We start from the raw sequence: 16963 nt of genomic DNA on the forward strand, positions 1-16963 counted from the left end.
AGAAAATAAGATTATAATGACATAGTTTTTTTATTTATTTTAAGTGTTCTGTAAATAGTTTGCTGAGCACATCAAAATTATTTTGTTCCCATTTTTAAACTGACAAAAAGTTAGTAGGAAAAAAGAGCTGCCCGTCTCACAAACAATAATTTATCAGTTGGTGAATCAATAGACTCAAAACGCATGCATAAAACGCTTTTATTGAAAATGTCTGTCACATTTGTGTAATGTAGGAATAATCGTATCGTTGCAATAAGGGCTTCTGTTTATAGCCTGTCCGTTTTCTAAAATCAAGTTCGCCAAAGTTTTTTCAAACTTGATTTTCTTGACTCGAGTCTGTCTAACTGAACATTGCACGGACTTGAATAAAGTAAAGGAGTGCCATTATAAATGTCACATTTTCATAGAGATCTGACACTAATGACGACATTTCTAACTTTGTCGTAGAAAATGCCGTGTGGAGTTAGTTTGGTCCTACTCTAACTTTTGTGTTAAGACGAAAAGTGGACGACCGCGTGAAATCGCCTTTCCATGCAAATAGTCAGCCATTTTGCTCTCTGGATTCACTCCCTATAAGATCGACATTTGTTGGCTATAGTTGGTTTACTTTAGTATTAATTTCTCTCTATGTAGCGAGAACTTTCTATACCGTCAAAAAACGCCCGGTCCCTTGAGTGTCGCTATATGTATCGAGTTTCACAGTATATGTCAACCACAGCTATGGCCCTGTTTGATTTTTTTAAATTTTTAATTAATATATATCATAATGCGTTAAAATATTTTCCATAATATCGATGTCCAGAGATGAAAATGTGGACTAGTTTTGTGAGGAGAAACGGTCACGTGACTTCGCCCCTTTCCTCTTATTAATGTGTTCTTATCAAGTGGTTCTACTTCATTAGCTAATGTGTTAAAGTTACCTTTTAGCTCCACTAGTACTGGAAGCACTCGACGACCGCGTAGCCATCTTCGCAACGCTGTTGCCTTCTTTCGTACACGTTCTGACCAAAATGTCATTAGCCTCTCGACCATTCAGTTCGTCCATAGTTTTGCCGAACAGTATTTTAAATGCTGCCTTTGCTTCATCTGATATACAGTCCGGCAATAATGTTATTCTTCGTTGTGGATCAATTTTTGACATTGGATTATAATAAGGACCTGTTGACAGATATACTTCATTATTTGACACTCTTGGGGTAATCATCCGAGTCCTCGTCACTGTCCCAGTACATTTCATCTTAAACTTAAGTCATTGTCCATAGAGGTGACAGCATGATGTCATCTAATGAGCATTGACATGTTGAGCACTATACTTGCCGCAAAACTAAGTGGCGAGTAAGGTCATAATGCCATCTCTTTCACTCTTGGTTGGTCTTAACAAGGGTAAGGGAGATATCATTATGATCTCAGTAGCCAGTTAGTCTTGTAGCAAGTACAGTTACAATAACCGTGTGTATCGAAAATATAAACGTCCCATTGATAGTGTAAATCAAAACTACTTCTAAAATAAAACTGAAATTCAGAAAAGCAACTTCAAATGTAAGGATAAAACAAAACTTACCATTAATACATTATGCAATATTTACAAAAAGTGATATGAAACATAAGATTTAAGAAAAATATTACTTAAATACGTACCTGATTCATCCACCATGTCAAGAGCTTTTCTTATATTAATCCCACACTTGTTAACAGTATATAAGAAAATGACAGGGACACCTTTAGAGAAATGTGCTAATAATCTCACAACATCTTTCAGCTGAATTTGAAGTGCCACATCTCGGGATTCATCTTGAAGTGAGGGAGCAACAATTTTAACTCCTTTGGATGAGATAGTGACCTGAAAACAACATAAAAATGTACTACAACTGATAAGCATCCGTAGACGAAATATGGAACATTTATTTTTAACACAAAAATATACCAATTTATCAGTTATCTTTTAAATGTATACTTTATATTTTCTCCAAATGTTTAGAAATTTTAAAATAGTTTCTGTTTTCACCAATTTTTTGGCAAGTGTACGATGTGTACAACATTCCCGGCAGTCTCGGCACCATAGAACATATAGGCAGTATAGGCACAAATAAGTAGGCTTGGAGTGCTCACTCCACACAAATATAATAACCCATTTGTAATAAGATTTAAGTATTAAATTTTAAGCGAGGATTTATCTTATTAATACTACGTTTTACCATACCTCCCATACAACTTGTTATTATTAAGTAAGAAAACACATAAATGGAGTGAGCTTACTTATTTCTCTATGCCGGCACCCAAAACCCTGGTGTAAGCTGATCATTATTTTTCTATAACTACTATAATTTTAAAAAGAAATGTGATTATTTAATTACCAGAGACTTAATCTAAATTTAGGACATGAATATAAAGTGGCAACCTTATGTTGGGTAAAGCTTTCAGCCTCCATAAAATCATGATTTAATTCGAAAAAGTTGACCATATAAAAGGCATTTATGATATACTACTAAGGCATGATGTTCTTATTTCAAAGCTTAATTGCTTTATAATAAAAACGGCAAAAAATATGTTTGTTGTATGGGAGCCCCCTTAACCCTTAAATGCATGGTGTAAGGATGCATCGTACATTACTAAAACATATTTAGTGTTTGAAAACTAGATATATTTATTATGTTCTTAAGAGTGATTGTGCAAGGAAGACTAACGTATTTTCACATTTACTACTGATTTGTTGGCAAAACTGTATTTAAAAAAAGTTATAAGTGTTTATAAGCAAGATGGCGTCAATTTAGAATAAGTTAAATATTTAAGATTTTCGTTGTTGAGATGTTTGGCGGTTTTGAACTAAGTAACTAATTATTTATTATTATAATTTTGTAACTCATATCATAACGATGTTACGTTTACTTAATTTAATAAAGTTCTCAGTCTAAAAGTAAACAATATTAAATTTGCATATTTGATCATGTACGATCTAGCTTACATTATGCACTCCCAGCACTTTTTCATTTCTATGAGCACTGAGCAGAATCGAAATTGTTTTGCTAAATAATTTCACTCGTACATGATTTCAATGATATTAGTAGGTTATTCTATTTCATATTTTTTATTCATTAGATAAACAACGAAAGGAAGGAATTTTGGAGAATTAATATGTGGGAGTTCAACCCCTTACAAAACTTAACCTTTTGAACGCCACGCGTATCGTACGCGGCGAGTAATCGTGAACCTTGTCGGTACGCATGAAGGTTGATATTGGGCTGTAGCCGCGCGCGTCATATGACGTCTTTGGCGGTCAAAAGGTTAATCGATTTGATAAATCACTAAAGCAATATATTAAAACACCCACATAGGCGGAGTAGACCTCTTCGGCAGCTACATAGGACGGTATCACATCCAAATTAAAAGTAGAACACTTGGTATATGAGATTGTTTCACCACTTTATTGATTTAGCAATGATAAACTCGTGGATTTTGTATAAAGAAGTCATGTCACAAAAAACTAACGAAAAAGTATGCACTCTTGCTATGTTTCGGCTAGAAGTTTCCGAGACTACACTCGCGATCAAAAAAATCGACTCAAACTAATTTTTGATTTCATCGTTTAATATCTCCGGAACCAATCATGAGATCAAAAAAGCAACTGTACCATTTTAGAGCTTACAGTGTAAGCTTTCAATACGAGCATGTTTTTCAGGCGAAAAATTTCAGTTCATGAAAAACAAGCGATCATACCAAAGAGGTGTAAAATTTGGGTACAAAAATCACCTTAACAACGAAAGAAAAAACATTTTCATGGACAAATAACAATTTATTTTTATCTTCAATACCTGGTGTTACCACCAAAAACCTTTTTTACACATGCCATGCGTCTCTTCATTGACCTGATCAGCTTCCTGATCGTATCCTGGGGGCATGCTTCCCACTCTTCGACCAAAGCTTCTTTAAGGGCCAAAATTGTCTCCGGAGCGGGATCGCGAGCTCGAACCTTGCGTTTCAGGTAATCCCACATGTGCTCGATAGGATTTAAATCGGGACTCAGAGGTGGCCACTTCAGAGTCGGGATGCCAACTGCGTCAAGGTACTCCTTTGTGACGCGGGCGGTATGACAAGGGGCATTGTCTTGCATTAAATGGAACCCCTCGTCAAAAAACCCGGCGTAGGGGACGACATGGTCTTGCAGGATGTCGGTGATGTACCTGTCTGCATTCAAACCGCCGCCTCTACCCCCGCCATCAACAAAAACCAGCTCGGTCCGCCCCTCCATGGAAATCCCCGCCCACATCATAACGGATCCACCACCGTAGGCGACTGTCTCAGCGAAGCAACACTGGGCGAACCTCTCTCCAGGTCTTCGGTACACCCGTCCTCTTCTGTCGCTGCCATGGAGACACACTCTGCACTCATCACTGAAGAGTACGCGGCTCCATTGGTCGTAAGTCCAATTTTCGTAGGTCGCCACGAATTCCTTCCGAGCGTCCCGATGTCTCTGAGTCAGTTTGGGCCCAGTAGCAGGTCTTTTTGGGGTAAGGTTCGCTTCCTTGAGTCTTCGCCGAACTGTTGGAGTGCTAACAGGCACAACCCGGTTCCGCATCAGGTCTCGCTGGATGGAAACAGCGGTACGGTGACGATTACGAAGACTGGAGGTGACGATGAAGCGGTCTTCCCTCTCCGTTGTGCACCGCTGACGGCCAGATCCTTGTTTCCGTTTCAAGATTCCAAATCGACGAAACCGACGGTAAACTCTGGAGACAGCAGACTGGCTTAAATTCAGCTGCTCGGCAACAGAACGCTGCGAGAATCCTTGATTCACCAAGGCGACGACTTCGGCGGCTTCAGCTTCGGTGGTATCCATTTTTCCAAGGTGATTCCGGTGAAAGATTGCGAGGAGATGTGCACTGGTCAACTTCTGATAAGCGACTGATAAGAAATAACCGGTTACACCGGTTTTTATTCGTCTCAGGGGGGCACAACTCGTGCGTATCATAACCATGCAAAATGCCATTTTGTACACAAATTGCAATAACCTAAATACTACGCAAGCGAGATCGTTGTCTTTTACTGTTTTTTGTAGCTGAATAAATTCGTAATAAAATTGCATTCAAAGTTTTACTAAAATATTTCCCGATTTCCGGAAAAACGACCAAAAGTAAAAAATGTTTCTTGAGTCGATTTTTTTGATCGCGAGTGTATGTGAACTCGGTAAGAAACATGACCGACAAAGAGGCAGACCGGGGACCAGTACTGTACAAAATCAGCTAGACAAAGACACGAAAACTGCAAGTGGCACCATCGAAAGATGTGCGACTCGAACAAGTTGGCCATTGGCCATCTTTTGGCGAAATAAGTAAAAGATGTAAAATGCTAGGATGCTTAGGCGTCACTCAAAACTACTTGTCAGAAATGTAGGGTGTCTCTGTGTTATAATAAAAGAAAAAACGGCTTTGTAGATTATCATTTTTAATAGAAATATAAATTAATTAACAAAATGGCCATGTGTTTCGTTACTAGAGTGTGTTGTGTTTTTACTAGGGTGTTACCCTTTTTCTTCGATAACGGGATTTTGGTGTATACTTTTACATGGACTTTTTGGAAAGTCATACAGGTGAATTAGATATCTCTCCGCATAAGACTGTAACTACACAAAATAAAGCCCACAGCCACAAAAAAAGAGCCCCTAGTCATCTTAGAGTGTAATTACATGGACACCCATGCTATTCAGGGAGCGAAGGGAAAACATAGAATGTGCCAGCTGCATATCCTCCCGTGCAGATAGTAGTCTATCGAGGGAAAGGGTAATTTCGGAAACTATGTAGGCCATGGGCTCGCAACCTGTCACTGATTTCGTCGTATATAATAACTTAGCTAAAAATCAATGCTAAATGTGGTGTTGAGATACAACTATTGGACCTTCGATGCTCTGAGGGAAACGGCTATGTTAATAACGTGTATTACAAGCATATATTTCCGAAAATGTTTGATTCATACCTACAAACATTTTGGATTTCATATCTGTCATAGGCCGTGTACAGGGTTATTTAGTTTTGCGGGGAATGCATAATGTAAGCTGTATCGACATTTTGATTAGTAGTACAAATTTCACCCAAAAAGATCCATAGATTTTTTTATATATTTTTCTCGTGTTTATTACGCCATTAGATATCCAAATTGATTTTTAGGAATGATAGAAAAAAATCATGCATTTAAGGGTTAAATATTTATTTTATTCAGCAGCAACAGAAATACATAATCTGTAGAAATTTCAACTGGCTAACTATCACGGTTCATGAGATACAGCTTGGTGACAGACGGACAGACGGACGGACGGCGAAGTCTTAGTAATAGGGTCCTGTTTGGCCCTTTGGGTACGGAACCCTAAAAAGGACATCATGCCTTTAAAAGTTAGACATAAAAATCATATCAATAGTATGGCTCCAGTTACTGCAAATTGGTATAGATTAAATTAGTTAGCAGCATAATTAAGAGACAACTTTACTACTTACCTTTTCCTTTGGAGTATATTTATATGAGCCTATCCTGATGGTGCGGCATGTGAGAGATGCGATCACGTCTTGCATGGAGCTCTGGCTCATCTCGTCTCTGCTGGCGTCTGAAATGATTATTCCTGTGAGATTCTCCACATTATAGTCATAAAAGTCATTATAGGCTTTCCGGTTCCGGTATTTCAACAGTAAAGATGGTTGTCAGTGCTTTCCGTGGAAAATAATTAATAAGTCAGTGTAAACGAAGCTAAAACAATTGGACTGTGAATAATATTATACATTAGAAGTGTACGAAAGGATACTAGTGAAAATCCCAACGTTTTACGTAAAATTCGCAACAAAAAATCAGTGAAAAAACCGATGCAAACATAACCTACAAAGTTAAATGTCATATCAATATCACAGACCACAAATCGGATATTTGGATCTTGCCATTGCCAACATAACAGTTTACTTTCAGTGTTGTCACACAAAAAAAAAACTAAACATCAATAAAAGTGACATATCAGAAAGACAAGCAACCTAACAAGAAAAATTACATTCCATTTCAAGCAAACATTTCGTTATTGCATCATGGAGAACATGAATGAACAGATGAATCTATTGTTGAATAAAATGAAAGAAGAATTCCAAAAACAAACTAATATAATAAATGAAACGGTCCAGCAAACTATTGCGTCATCAATAGAAGAAAAATTATTGCCGATTAAGCAGGAAACCGAAAATTTGAAACTTGAGAATAACATGCTGAAATCTAAAATGAAAAACTTGGAAATGGAATCGAAACGGAACAACTTGATTATTCACGGCGTGGAAGAAAAAGAAAGAAACAGTAATGAGCTGATGGAAATAGTTCTGGAAACTTTAAATAACGTTGAAAATAAATTAAACAGTGCCGAATGGGATAAGTGGGAAATTAGTAGAGCGGAAAGATTGGGAAAAAAGATCGAGAATAAAATAAGACCTATTAAAATAACTCTCACACTAGGATGGCGAAAACTGGAACTTCTTAGAAATAAAAAATATTTGCCAAAAAAATGTGAAAATTACCGAAGACTTCACAAAAGAAGTTCTTGAAGAGAGAAAGACCCTCATACCGAAAATGATAGAGGCAAGGGAGTCAGGAAAATATGCCATAATAAAACATGACAAGCTTGTAATTAAGGAAAAAAGGGCAGAACATAACGAGAAAAGGAAAAGGGTACCATCTTCACCCCCGTCTACACCAACAAACAATTCCAGTGGGATCGAAGACCAAGAAAAAATTATCCAGCCTGCTAAACAATCTAAAATTAACTCATTTGAAAAAACGACAAACAATAAGAATTTGCAGACTAAAGCACAGTCAAAAAACTAGTAAATTATGGTAACCGGGAAATAAAAATTAACAATAGTACAACCCCAGCGATCAATCAAAACAAAACATTACTCCCCAAGCCGACTGGTCATCGTGGGGATTGCGACCGAAACCCTCCAGAAAGTAAAATACCTCACATACACAAAAAGTATAAAAACCAAAAACAACCTATAAGAAATCAATCCAAAAAACAAAAAAATAAAAACATCTATATAGCAACTTTTAATGTGAGAACACTGCGAACAGCAGAATCTTTGATACAGTTAGAACAATCCGTAGAAAATATAAAGTGCGATATAATTGGCTTAAGCGAAGTAAGGAGAGTAGGAGAAGAAATCATAGACCGAAATGAATACATATTCTTTTATAAAGGTGAAACAAAGGGTATGTTTGGAGTTGGATTTTTAGTAAAAAAGCAACTATCAAAGGAAATTGAAGAATTTATAGGTGTTTCAGAGAGAATTGCAGTCCTAAATATAAATATACCAGGCTGTAATAAATGGTCGATAATACAAGTATATTCACCAACAGATACAGCTACGCAAAAAGCGAAAAATTCCTTCTATAAAGACCTAAGGGATACTTTAGAAAATACACACAAAAATAAAATATTAATGGGAGATTTTAACAGTACCTTGGGATCAGATAAAATAAATAACAACCATATTGGCAACTATACTACAGGAAAAAGAAATGACAATGGTGACAGATTAATAGAATTCGCAACAGAAAATAGATTATACATATTGAATACATTTTTCAAAAAACGTTTTAGTAAAAAATGGACTTGGATATCACCATTAGGAGTAAAGGACGAAAGAGATTTTATATTAAGTAACAATCGGAAAATATTTGAAGATATAGAGCCACTTAATAATGTTAATTTTAACTCGGATCATAGATTATTACGAGGAAAAATAACAGCGAAAACCCCAAAACAATCAAGAAAACACATAACCAACACTAAAATAATGATCCCCCAATCCATACCCGAAGAACTACAAAATACGCTATCAGAGAGACTCACAAGAACTAAACATGCGACTAGTATACAAGATAGATACAACATATTGGAACAGGGATTGACCGATATAAATAACCAATTCAGACTAAAACCTGAGAGAAAAGATAAAATAGGACCAGAAGCAAGTAACCTTATCGAACAAAGACAACTACTATTTATGGACAGGAAAAATAAGAGACGAGAAATAACACATATTAGCAAAAGAATCAACGAAAGTATTAGACAATATAGACAAAAAATAAGGATAGATAAAATTCAATACTACATAGAAAAAACTGGCGGAGTAAAGAAAGCTATGAAACAACTACGAGAAGAAAAACCATGGATAACGTCTATTAAGAACATAAATAAAAAGCAAATATACAAAAGATTAGATATAATGGATATAGCGACAAAATTTTACAAAGATTTATACAGTGACGGCAATGATAATAATCAATCAGACGATAATCAAGAAAGAATAGAGAAAACAAAAACTAATGTTAAAAACGAATATGACAAGATCCCGGATTTTCTAAGAAGAGAAGTGGAGTATGCAATTCTTACACAAAAGAATGCCAAATCTCCCGGAGAAGACAACATTAGTAATGAGCTCCTAAAAGTCGTCCTTAACACCATCTTAGACCCACTGACAGACCTTTTCAATGAAATTCTGGAAACGGAGACTATACCTGAACAATGGACCAAGACCACAATCACTCTTTTACACAAGAAAGGAGACAAAACTGAAATGAACAATTATAGACCAATAAGCTTGATGAGTAATTTATACAAGGTTTTTTCAAAATTACTATTAGGACGTGTCACAAAAATCTTAGAAGAAAACCAGCCAAGGGAGCAAGCCGGATTTAGAAAGAATTTTTCTACAATAGATCATATCCTAGTCATCAAACAGATAATAGAAAAATGCCATGAATATAGACTGAAATATTATGTAGCATTTGTAGACTACAATAAGGCTTTTGACTCCCTCAAGCATAATGAGATATGGAAATCACTTAGAGAACAAGGAATCTCAGAAAAATACGTTAGAATTATAAAAGAAATTTACTCAAACAGCACGGCTAGGATTAAACTAGAGCGGACAGGCAAAGAGTTTCCTATAAAGAAGGGAGTCCGTCAGGGTGACCCCTTATCACCAAAAATATTTACTGCGGTCCTTGAAAGCGTTTTTAGACGCATGAATTGGGAAAACTTTGGACTCAATATTAAAGGGAGAAAACTCAATCACCTACGGTTCGCAGATGACCTTATACTGGTAACAGATAACCCTTCAGAGCTGAAAACTATGTTAGAAGATTTAGACACACAAAGCAAACTGGTAGGCCTCTCTATGAATATGTCAAAAACAAAATTAATGACGAACAGTACTAAAAAGCAAATTATACTGAATGGAAAGGAAATAGACTATGTCAATGAATATGTATACCTTGGGCAGATAATATCACCTGAAGACCAAACGGATAAGGAACTCGAGAAAAGAACCACAAATGCATGGAGAAAGTTTTGGTCTTTGAAAGAAGTATTTAAGACAAAAGAAATACCTACAGGACAGAAATTTAAAGTTTTCAATAGTTGTATAATACCAATAATAACTTATGGTTGCCAAACTTGGGGACTAACAAAAAAGCAGCACCAAAAACTTAATGTGTGTCAAAACCATATGGAAAGAAGCATACTTAATATAAAACTTAGAGACAGAGTCAAATTGTCCATAATTAAGGAAAAATCAAAAACAAAAACAATAACTAAAATAATAAAACAGCAGAAGTGGCGCTGGACAGGCCACATGATGCGAGAAAACATAGATAAGTGGACAAAGGACCTTGTAGAGTGGTGCCCTAGATATAATAAAAGAAAGAGCGGTCCACAAAAGTTTAGATGGTCAGATGATTTGAGTAGAATAGGAGGAGGTAAATGGATGCAAACAGCAAAGGAAAGAAATAAGTGGAAAGAAATGGAGGAGGCCTACGTCAAAGGACGAGTTGAGGTCAATGTTGTGAAACAAAATTAATTACATTAATTGTGATAACTGAAGACTTCAATAATAAAGGCTATTTACATTACATTACATTACATAGTCATAAAAATAACTTATTGTTAATTGTGGTATAGGGTAATGCTGCTTTCCATCCATTTATCAGGACTTACAACTTATATAAGGACTAAGATTAATCAGGAGGCGGCTAGTGGGCACTCATAACTTTTGCTCAGAGCCAGACAACCCACTAGGTGGTGCAACCTATAGACTACGCCAAAGAGTCCAACTAGCATGCGCACATAGACATAGCTAGCAGAATTTACACTAGCAAATAAGTTTTAGTTATTATATTATTTTGACATGCATCAAATATTCAAATATTGATGTCATATCATAAATTATGAAATTCATTTGTGGATATGATAAAACAACTTCAAATCTTATACATTTATTTTTGCTTTCCTTGCAAGTGAAATGAGAAGTTATTCACTCTGTATAACTCAAGCTTTTTTTTTTTTTTTACAATTAAAATACAAAAAACGAGAAACGCATGAAAACTAAATTGACAGATGCCCTTGAATTTAGTTTAAAACAGAAGTGGAACTGGGCCGGGCACTTGTCAAGATACGAAGACAGGAGATGGAGTTACCAAATAACTAAATGGCCAACAGGCAAAAGAAAATGGGGAAGACAAAAGAAAAGATGGGCCGATGATATAATAACCACAGCAGGAAAATGTTGGATGCATATAGCAAAGGACAGAGGAAGGTGGAAAGGAATGGAGGAGGCTTTTACCCTCAGAGGGGCCACATAACAAAGATGGAAGAAATAGTTGTAAATTAAAAATACATTGCAAAACTTGTTAAGTGGAAAAAAAGCTTTAATAGTAATAACTCAAGCTTAAGTACTTAAATTCAAAATTTTATGTTTCATTATTTCGTTTTGTGAAGTAATTATAAACTAATTTTTAAAAAGTGTTTTTCTATAAATTCCAAGAAAACGACACAAGTTAGTTTACCTTTTCTCTAATCGTATAAAAAAAAAAGGAACTATAATAAATTGCCTCAAATAAAAAGGTAGATTTATGTTTTCATTCCACTATCTAATTAATCAATCATTTTACTCAAGTAGCCTGTGGATGAAGTACATGAAAAAAGCCTTTGATTGCCCTGTGCATACAATATAATAATGCACTCAGAAAGTTGTTGGGGATCATCACATGGTGCAATGCATGCTCATGCTCATGTTTGCCGAGGCCCATACAGATGATTTTCATGGGTTTGATGTCAAAAAAACTTTTCTTCTACTTTTTCCTAGTGAGAATACAATACCAAATATGCTCTTCAACGGGTCCCCACAATTTTAGTTACACCTTGTATATAGTTGAAATATTATATACAAAATTAACATTAGTTCCCAAGTTATATTAACAAATATGGATGTCAATCTGAAATAATTATTTTCAATTCAATTATGAAAGTGGATAGCAAAGATATACAGCGGTAGCAGGGCGTCAAAAATATATTTAGGTAAGCATTTTTTATTGCTGTTATTGTTGACTTCAATATTAGAACATAAATTGGGATGTCTTCCTTCAAATATCTTCGTTATTCTGATTTGAAATTATCCCCAGGTCGGAGTCATCTATAAAAAGCATGCCAAAGTGACAAAGTGTTGGACTATAGGTAAGCTTTTAACGATTTTTTTAGATGTTTACGTTTGTGTATAGGTTACAATATCCTAGTTGACGAAAGAGATTTTATAGATGCTCGGAGTGTTTTACATGAGCAATCCAGCGCATTAAACGTATTTACGCGTGAAATGAAGCTTCTTTCGGCAATGTGAATATGAACACATTTCAATAGCTATATAAAAGTATAACTCACTTTGCGGCGCAACACAACGTGTTTTCTTAAAATAACGTAAACATAAGTAATGAACATAAAATGTACCTTTATTACGGCGAATTTCTCTATTTGGAAGCATTTGGAGTCCTTAATCGATGTTAAATTATAATTTCGTGTCTTAAATTCATGACGTGCTCGCCTAGCGAAACTAAGATGACTTTGACGTTTCTGTCGCAAGCGGCATTACGTAGTGACGCGCGCATGAACTTGTAAATTTTTAACAGGCAACACCATATATTAGTAGTGCTGCGACGCAACAACCAGAAAACCGGTAAGGTCACAACACAACTTTGATTTATGACTTTTAAGTTTGACAAAATCCCTTCCTTTTTGTGGCCTTCAATAAATTGCAATGAAAATATTCATTATTTGCAATTAATTAGATGAACTTACTATTTTTTAAGTTTCAATCAGTATCGGTCGGTAGATTTATTTTCAAAGAAATTAGTTGATAGTTTCATTTCGATTTAATCAGGGATGCTTTAATCACGATTTTTAGCCAAATCACCGATTTTAATCATGAGTCGGGTCATGCTGATGATGCCTAGAAAGCCTGATTTACATGCGAGGCGAGGCTTGGCAAGCGTCAGGGTCGCAGTTATGCGTGAGAGGGAACAAGCGATATTGCTATCTCATTCCACCGCATAGCTGTCTCTCCCTGACAATTTCCAAGCCTTGGCACTGACTGCATGTAAATCAGGCTGTAGAGAGGAGAGATCAAACGTGCGTCGAGTTTTGTACTTTTGGTGGTGTTTGTTATATTTATTTGCATATAATATTTCTTTTCTTGGTGCGGCGGTGCACTTTAATTGCATGTACCCACCGCCTCCGTAAGGTTAGTACGTCTTTCGTCGGGAACTGTACACGTTTTTATAACAAAGTTCCCACTGATATAGTGAATTTGCCTCTTAACAAATTTAAGTCACACGTTAAGAGCTCTTTGTTAAGTAAGGCGTATTATGCTGTGAATGATTTCATAGATGATAAGGATGCCTTTAAGCCAGTAGCTTGATCTTGATAGTATGATAAAAATGTCAGTAATAGTGTTTTCGTTGTCTTCCTGTGAAATAACCATACTAGCGTCCAGTAGAACTGACACAAGAGAACATCATGTTCTCGTTTGATTGTATTATTTTAGTTTTGGACACTTAGAGACCTTATACACCTCTAAGATTTTATTTTATTTTAAATTTTATTTTATTTTAAATTTCATTTTATTTTAATACCTATTTTAATGATTTGGACACTTGGAGACCTGTACATCTCTAAGTCAATTTAAATTTATAATTTAGTTTTATAGGTAGGCACTCCTTATGAATAATATGTAGTCGCGTTTATGTGGCGCTATGCCGTCTTTAATGTAACTTACAAGCACAAATGTTGTATCTCACATTTTTTTTTATTATATTTATATTAATACAACCCGGCAGCTTGAACATGTCATGCTCGCTTAAAAGTCTTTACTTACGGTGGCGTCGTTGATCGGGTCGCCACTTTCCCGAATGAAGGTTGAGGGGCTGAGATACACGTCATACTCGTGAACGGGTGCTGTTTGTGGAGACCGGTCTGTTTAAGCTTACACGGGGTACAGGTTATGTTAAAGTATGTAACTTTACTTTTGAGTGACATTAACGTGAGACACTTCATTCGGTTCTTGTCCGTTTTAATTTTTTTGTCTTTTAATTATTTATATAAGAATTCAAGCCTTGGCGACCCTCTACATCTCTAAGGATAATTTAATATATATTTTTATATTTTATCTCTGACACGTAGAGACTTATACATCTCTAAAGGATTTTAGTATTTTATGGTTTTATTTTTTTATCATAGTTTTTTTTTGTGTAATTTGACATTTAGAGACAGTATACATCTCTAATAAAGTATTTATTATTTCATAGATTCGATATTTGTAATTTTTTTTTTTTTAATTTATTGTTTGTAAAAATGGACATGTAAAAGTGCCCCTGTGGCCTATTTGCTGAATAAATGTTTGATATTTGATATTTGTAAAAAATACCTCAGTATAACGGGTTAGCGCTGATGGGGTTGGCAACTGTAATAGTACATTTCAAAATGGTGGCTTACAGTTTACAGTTAAAGCGTGCTTGGCTTGTAGGCACTTATTAGCCAGTTCATTGAAGTAAGCTACCAACACGTTTTCCAAAACATCTGGACGTTTTTGCTGATTTTCCATTGAATAAAAGTTTCATATGTCGCCAAATATTTTTCACCCGATTTTGATGGTAAAAGGCTTTCGTTCTCGGCTCTTGCCTCTATTAGTATTACTGGCAGCGTCAATTTTATGTGTTCTTCATTTTCAGTGCTTCAAATGACATTTTCGTCAATATATAAACTAAAAACTTGCAAAACTATTCCAATTTTATGACAAATACGGAAAATGGCTGGCTCGTTTTTTTTACGCACGATCCCAATGCGCGCGCAAGGCGACGAAATCGACAAACAGCCAATAAAAAAAATGAAAAAAAAGCTAATATTTTCGTATTTCTATTAAACGGAGGGCGATTAAATCGATAAAATGTTATGTTTACTCATTAATGTAATTTATGTGATAATTTAATATATAAATTATGTTTGGCGTGATAAAACCTCTTTGAACATTTGAAACCAGATAGATAGTTGGTTAAAAAAAATGTATTACTCGACCAAATAAGGAAGGCTCCGTTTCCATGTATATTATTAGCAATCAGTTACCTTCGTAACTCAGTCGGATAATATAATGAAAAAGCACGAGTGTTATAATATACTGAAAAAGCACGCGTGTTTAATATCTAGGATTATGAGCCAAAAATCGGTGGAATAAAAACGTCGTTTTGAGCAAAAGTGTGTTGAAAGTTTTTAATACATGGCGCCAACATGGGTTTTTACCTGTCTCTTATTTTATGCAATGAGATTTGGCTTAAAGCTAGCTCTTTATTCAGGTCATAAAAAAAACACAACCCTAGGAATTGACAGGTAAAACCTATGCTAGCGCCATCTGTAAAATACTTTGACCGACCAACCCCATTAACTAGCACGTCATTGTATAGTGGAGTGGCAGAGCAATAAGTATCATAGTTTTAATTTTTTTAGCAGGCATGTTTTCATAAATATTTGAACGTTTAAAATTTTTCGTGGCACAGATAAATCTCCGTTTCTACCTAAGAAAATGGAGGCATGCACTTAGAACACATGCCCCCATATTGTTTTTGTGCCAGCAAAGATGTGAAAGATGTAGAAAATATGTTTCATTTGGTCCAGTGGACGCATTAAACTATCCGCAAATAAATAAAAAAACATTTTGTTTACAAATAGTTTGTTATTTTGTAACTTTACGAAAAATTACTTAGGTACCGTATTTTTTTTTGGACACATTGAGATTACATGCTGAGAAACTTCAAAATAACAAAATTTATGGGTCAATTACATTCAGACTTCCCGATATCGGGCCCGAAGTCCAGCGCCAATTACATCCACACTTCCCGATATCGGGCCCGACGTCGAGCATAATAATAGTTTTCCGTTTCACGAAATATCAGCACATCGTTAACAATATTTGAAATCTAATTTGAATATTAATGATCACTCACCATTCCTGGTGTGCACATGGGCACGTAGGCAGGGGCACACTCCCTAGGCCTCCAGCGATATCAACTCCCTCCCCAGTTCCCTGGCTGGCTACGCCCTTGGTGCCATCGGAAAATTACCAAAATTGCAAAGTTTCCACAAGGAAAGATTTCAGAGACTTCTCATATTTTTTTTGGGGATCGTAATTTTATATTTCCAAAATGAAAGTTTCCTTGTTTTCCTATGAAATTTTCCGAGAACACTCCCAAATTTTCGGATACTTTCCGCAACATGCACATCTATACTTACCATCTATGTGATCCATTCCAATGCCGCTGTCAGGTGTGCCGCTTTCAATCTCGCTCATGGAGGGTTCCTTCATGATTATGGAATGTTCATGCTAAAACAAGATTGTAAGTATAAGAGACATAAATATCTTTGGCTCTCCACTTGGCCTCAATGCTCATTTCCGAGTGGGCTATTTATGTTACGTATTGAAAGAAATTATATTCGAATACGTGTTTTCATTTAAAAATATCAAATCTGAAAAATCTCAAATCAAAATTCAAAAATATAAAACATTAATGGCAAAAAAATATAACTTATTACATACAGGAAGCATATTTACCGACATGGTTTTAGATTTAC

At 35.6% G+C, this 16963-nt stretch overlaps 1 protein-coding gene across 1 annotated transcript in view; it reads right to left on the minus strand.

Moving 5' to 3' along the window:
* LOC133520060 (uncharacterized) overlaps nt 1-16963 on the minus strand; it is a 49270-nt gene that overhangs the window by 8974 nt on the left and 23333 nt on the right. The window contains exons 20-23 of the mRNA XM_061854348.1: nt 16625-16715; nt 6483-6589; nt 1639-1840; nt 921-1158 (exon numbers count right to left, since the gene is read on the minus strand). Of these exons, the coding sequence (XP_061710332.1) occupies nt 921-1158; nt 1639-1840; nt 6483-6589; nt 16625-16715 (638 nt within the window). The remainder of the gene's footprint in view (nt 1-920; nt 1159-1638; nt 1841-6482; nt 6590-16624; nt 16716-16963) is intronic.

Source organism: Cydia pomonella, chromosome 7 (genome assembly GCF_033807575.1).
Source record: "Cydia pomonella isolate Wapato2018A chromosome 7, ilCydPomo1, whole genome shotgun sequence".
Taxonomy (NCBI): Eukaryota; Metazoa; Arthropoda; class Insecta; order Lepidoptera; family Tortricidae; genus Cydia; species Cydia pomonella.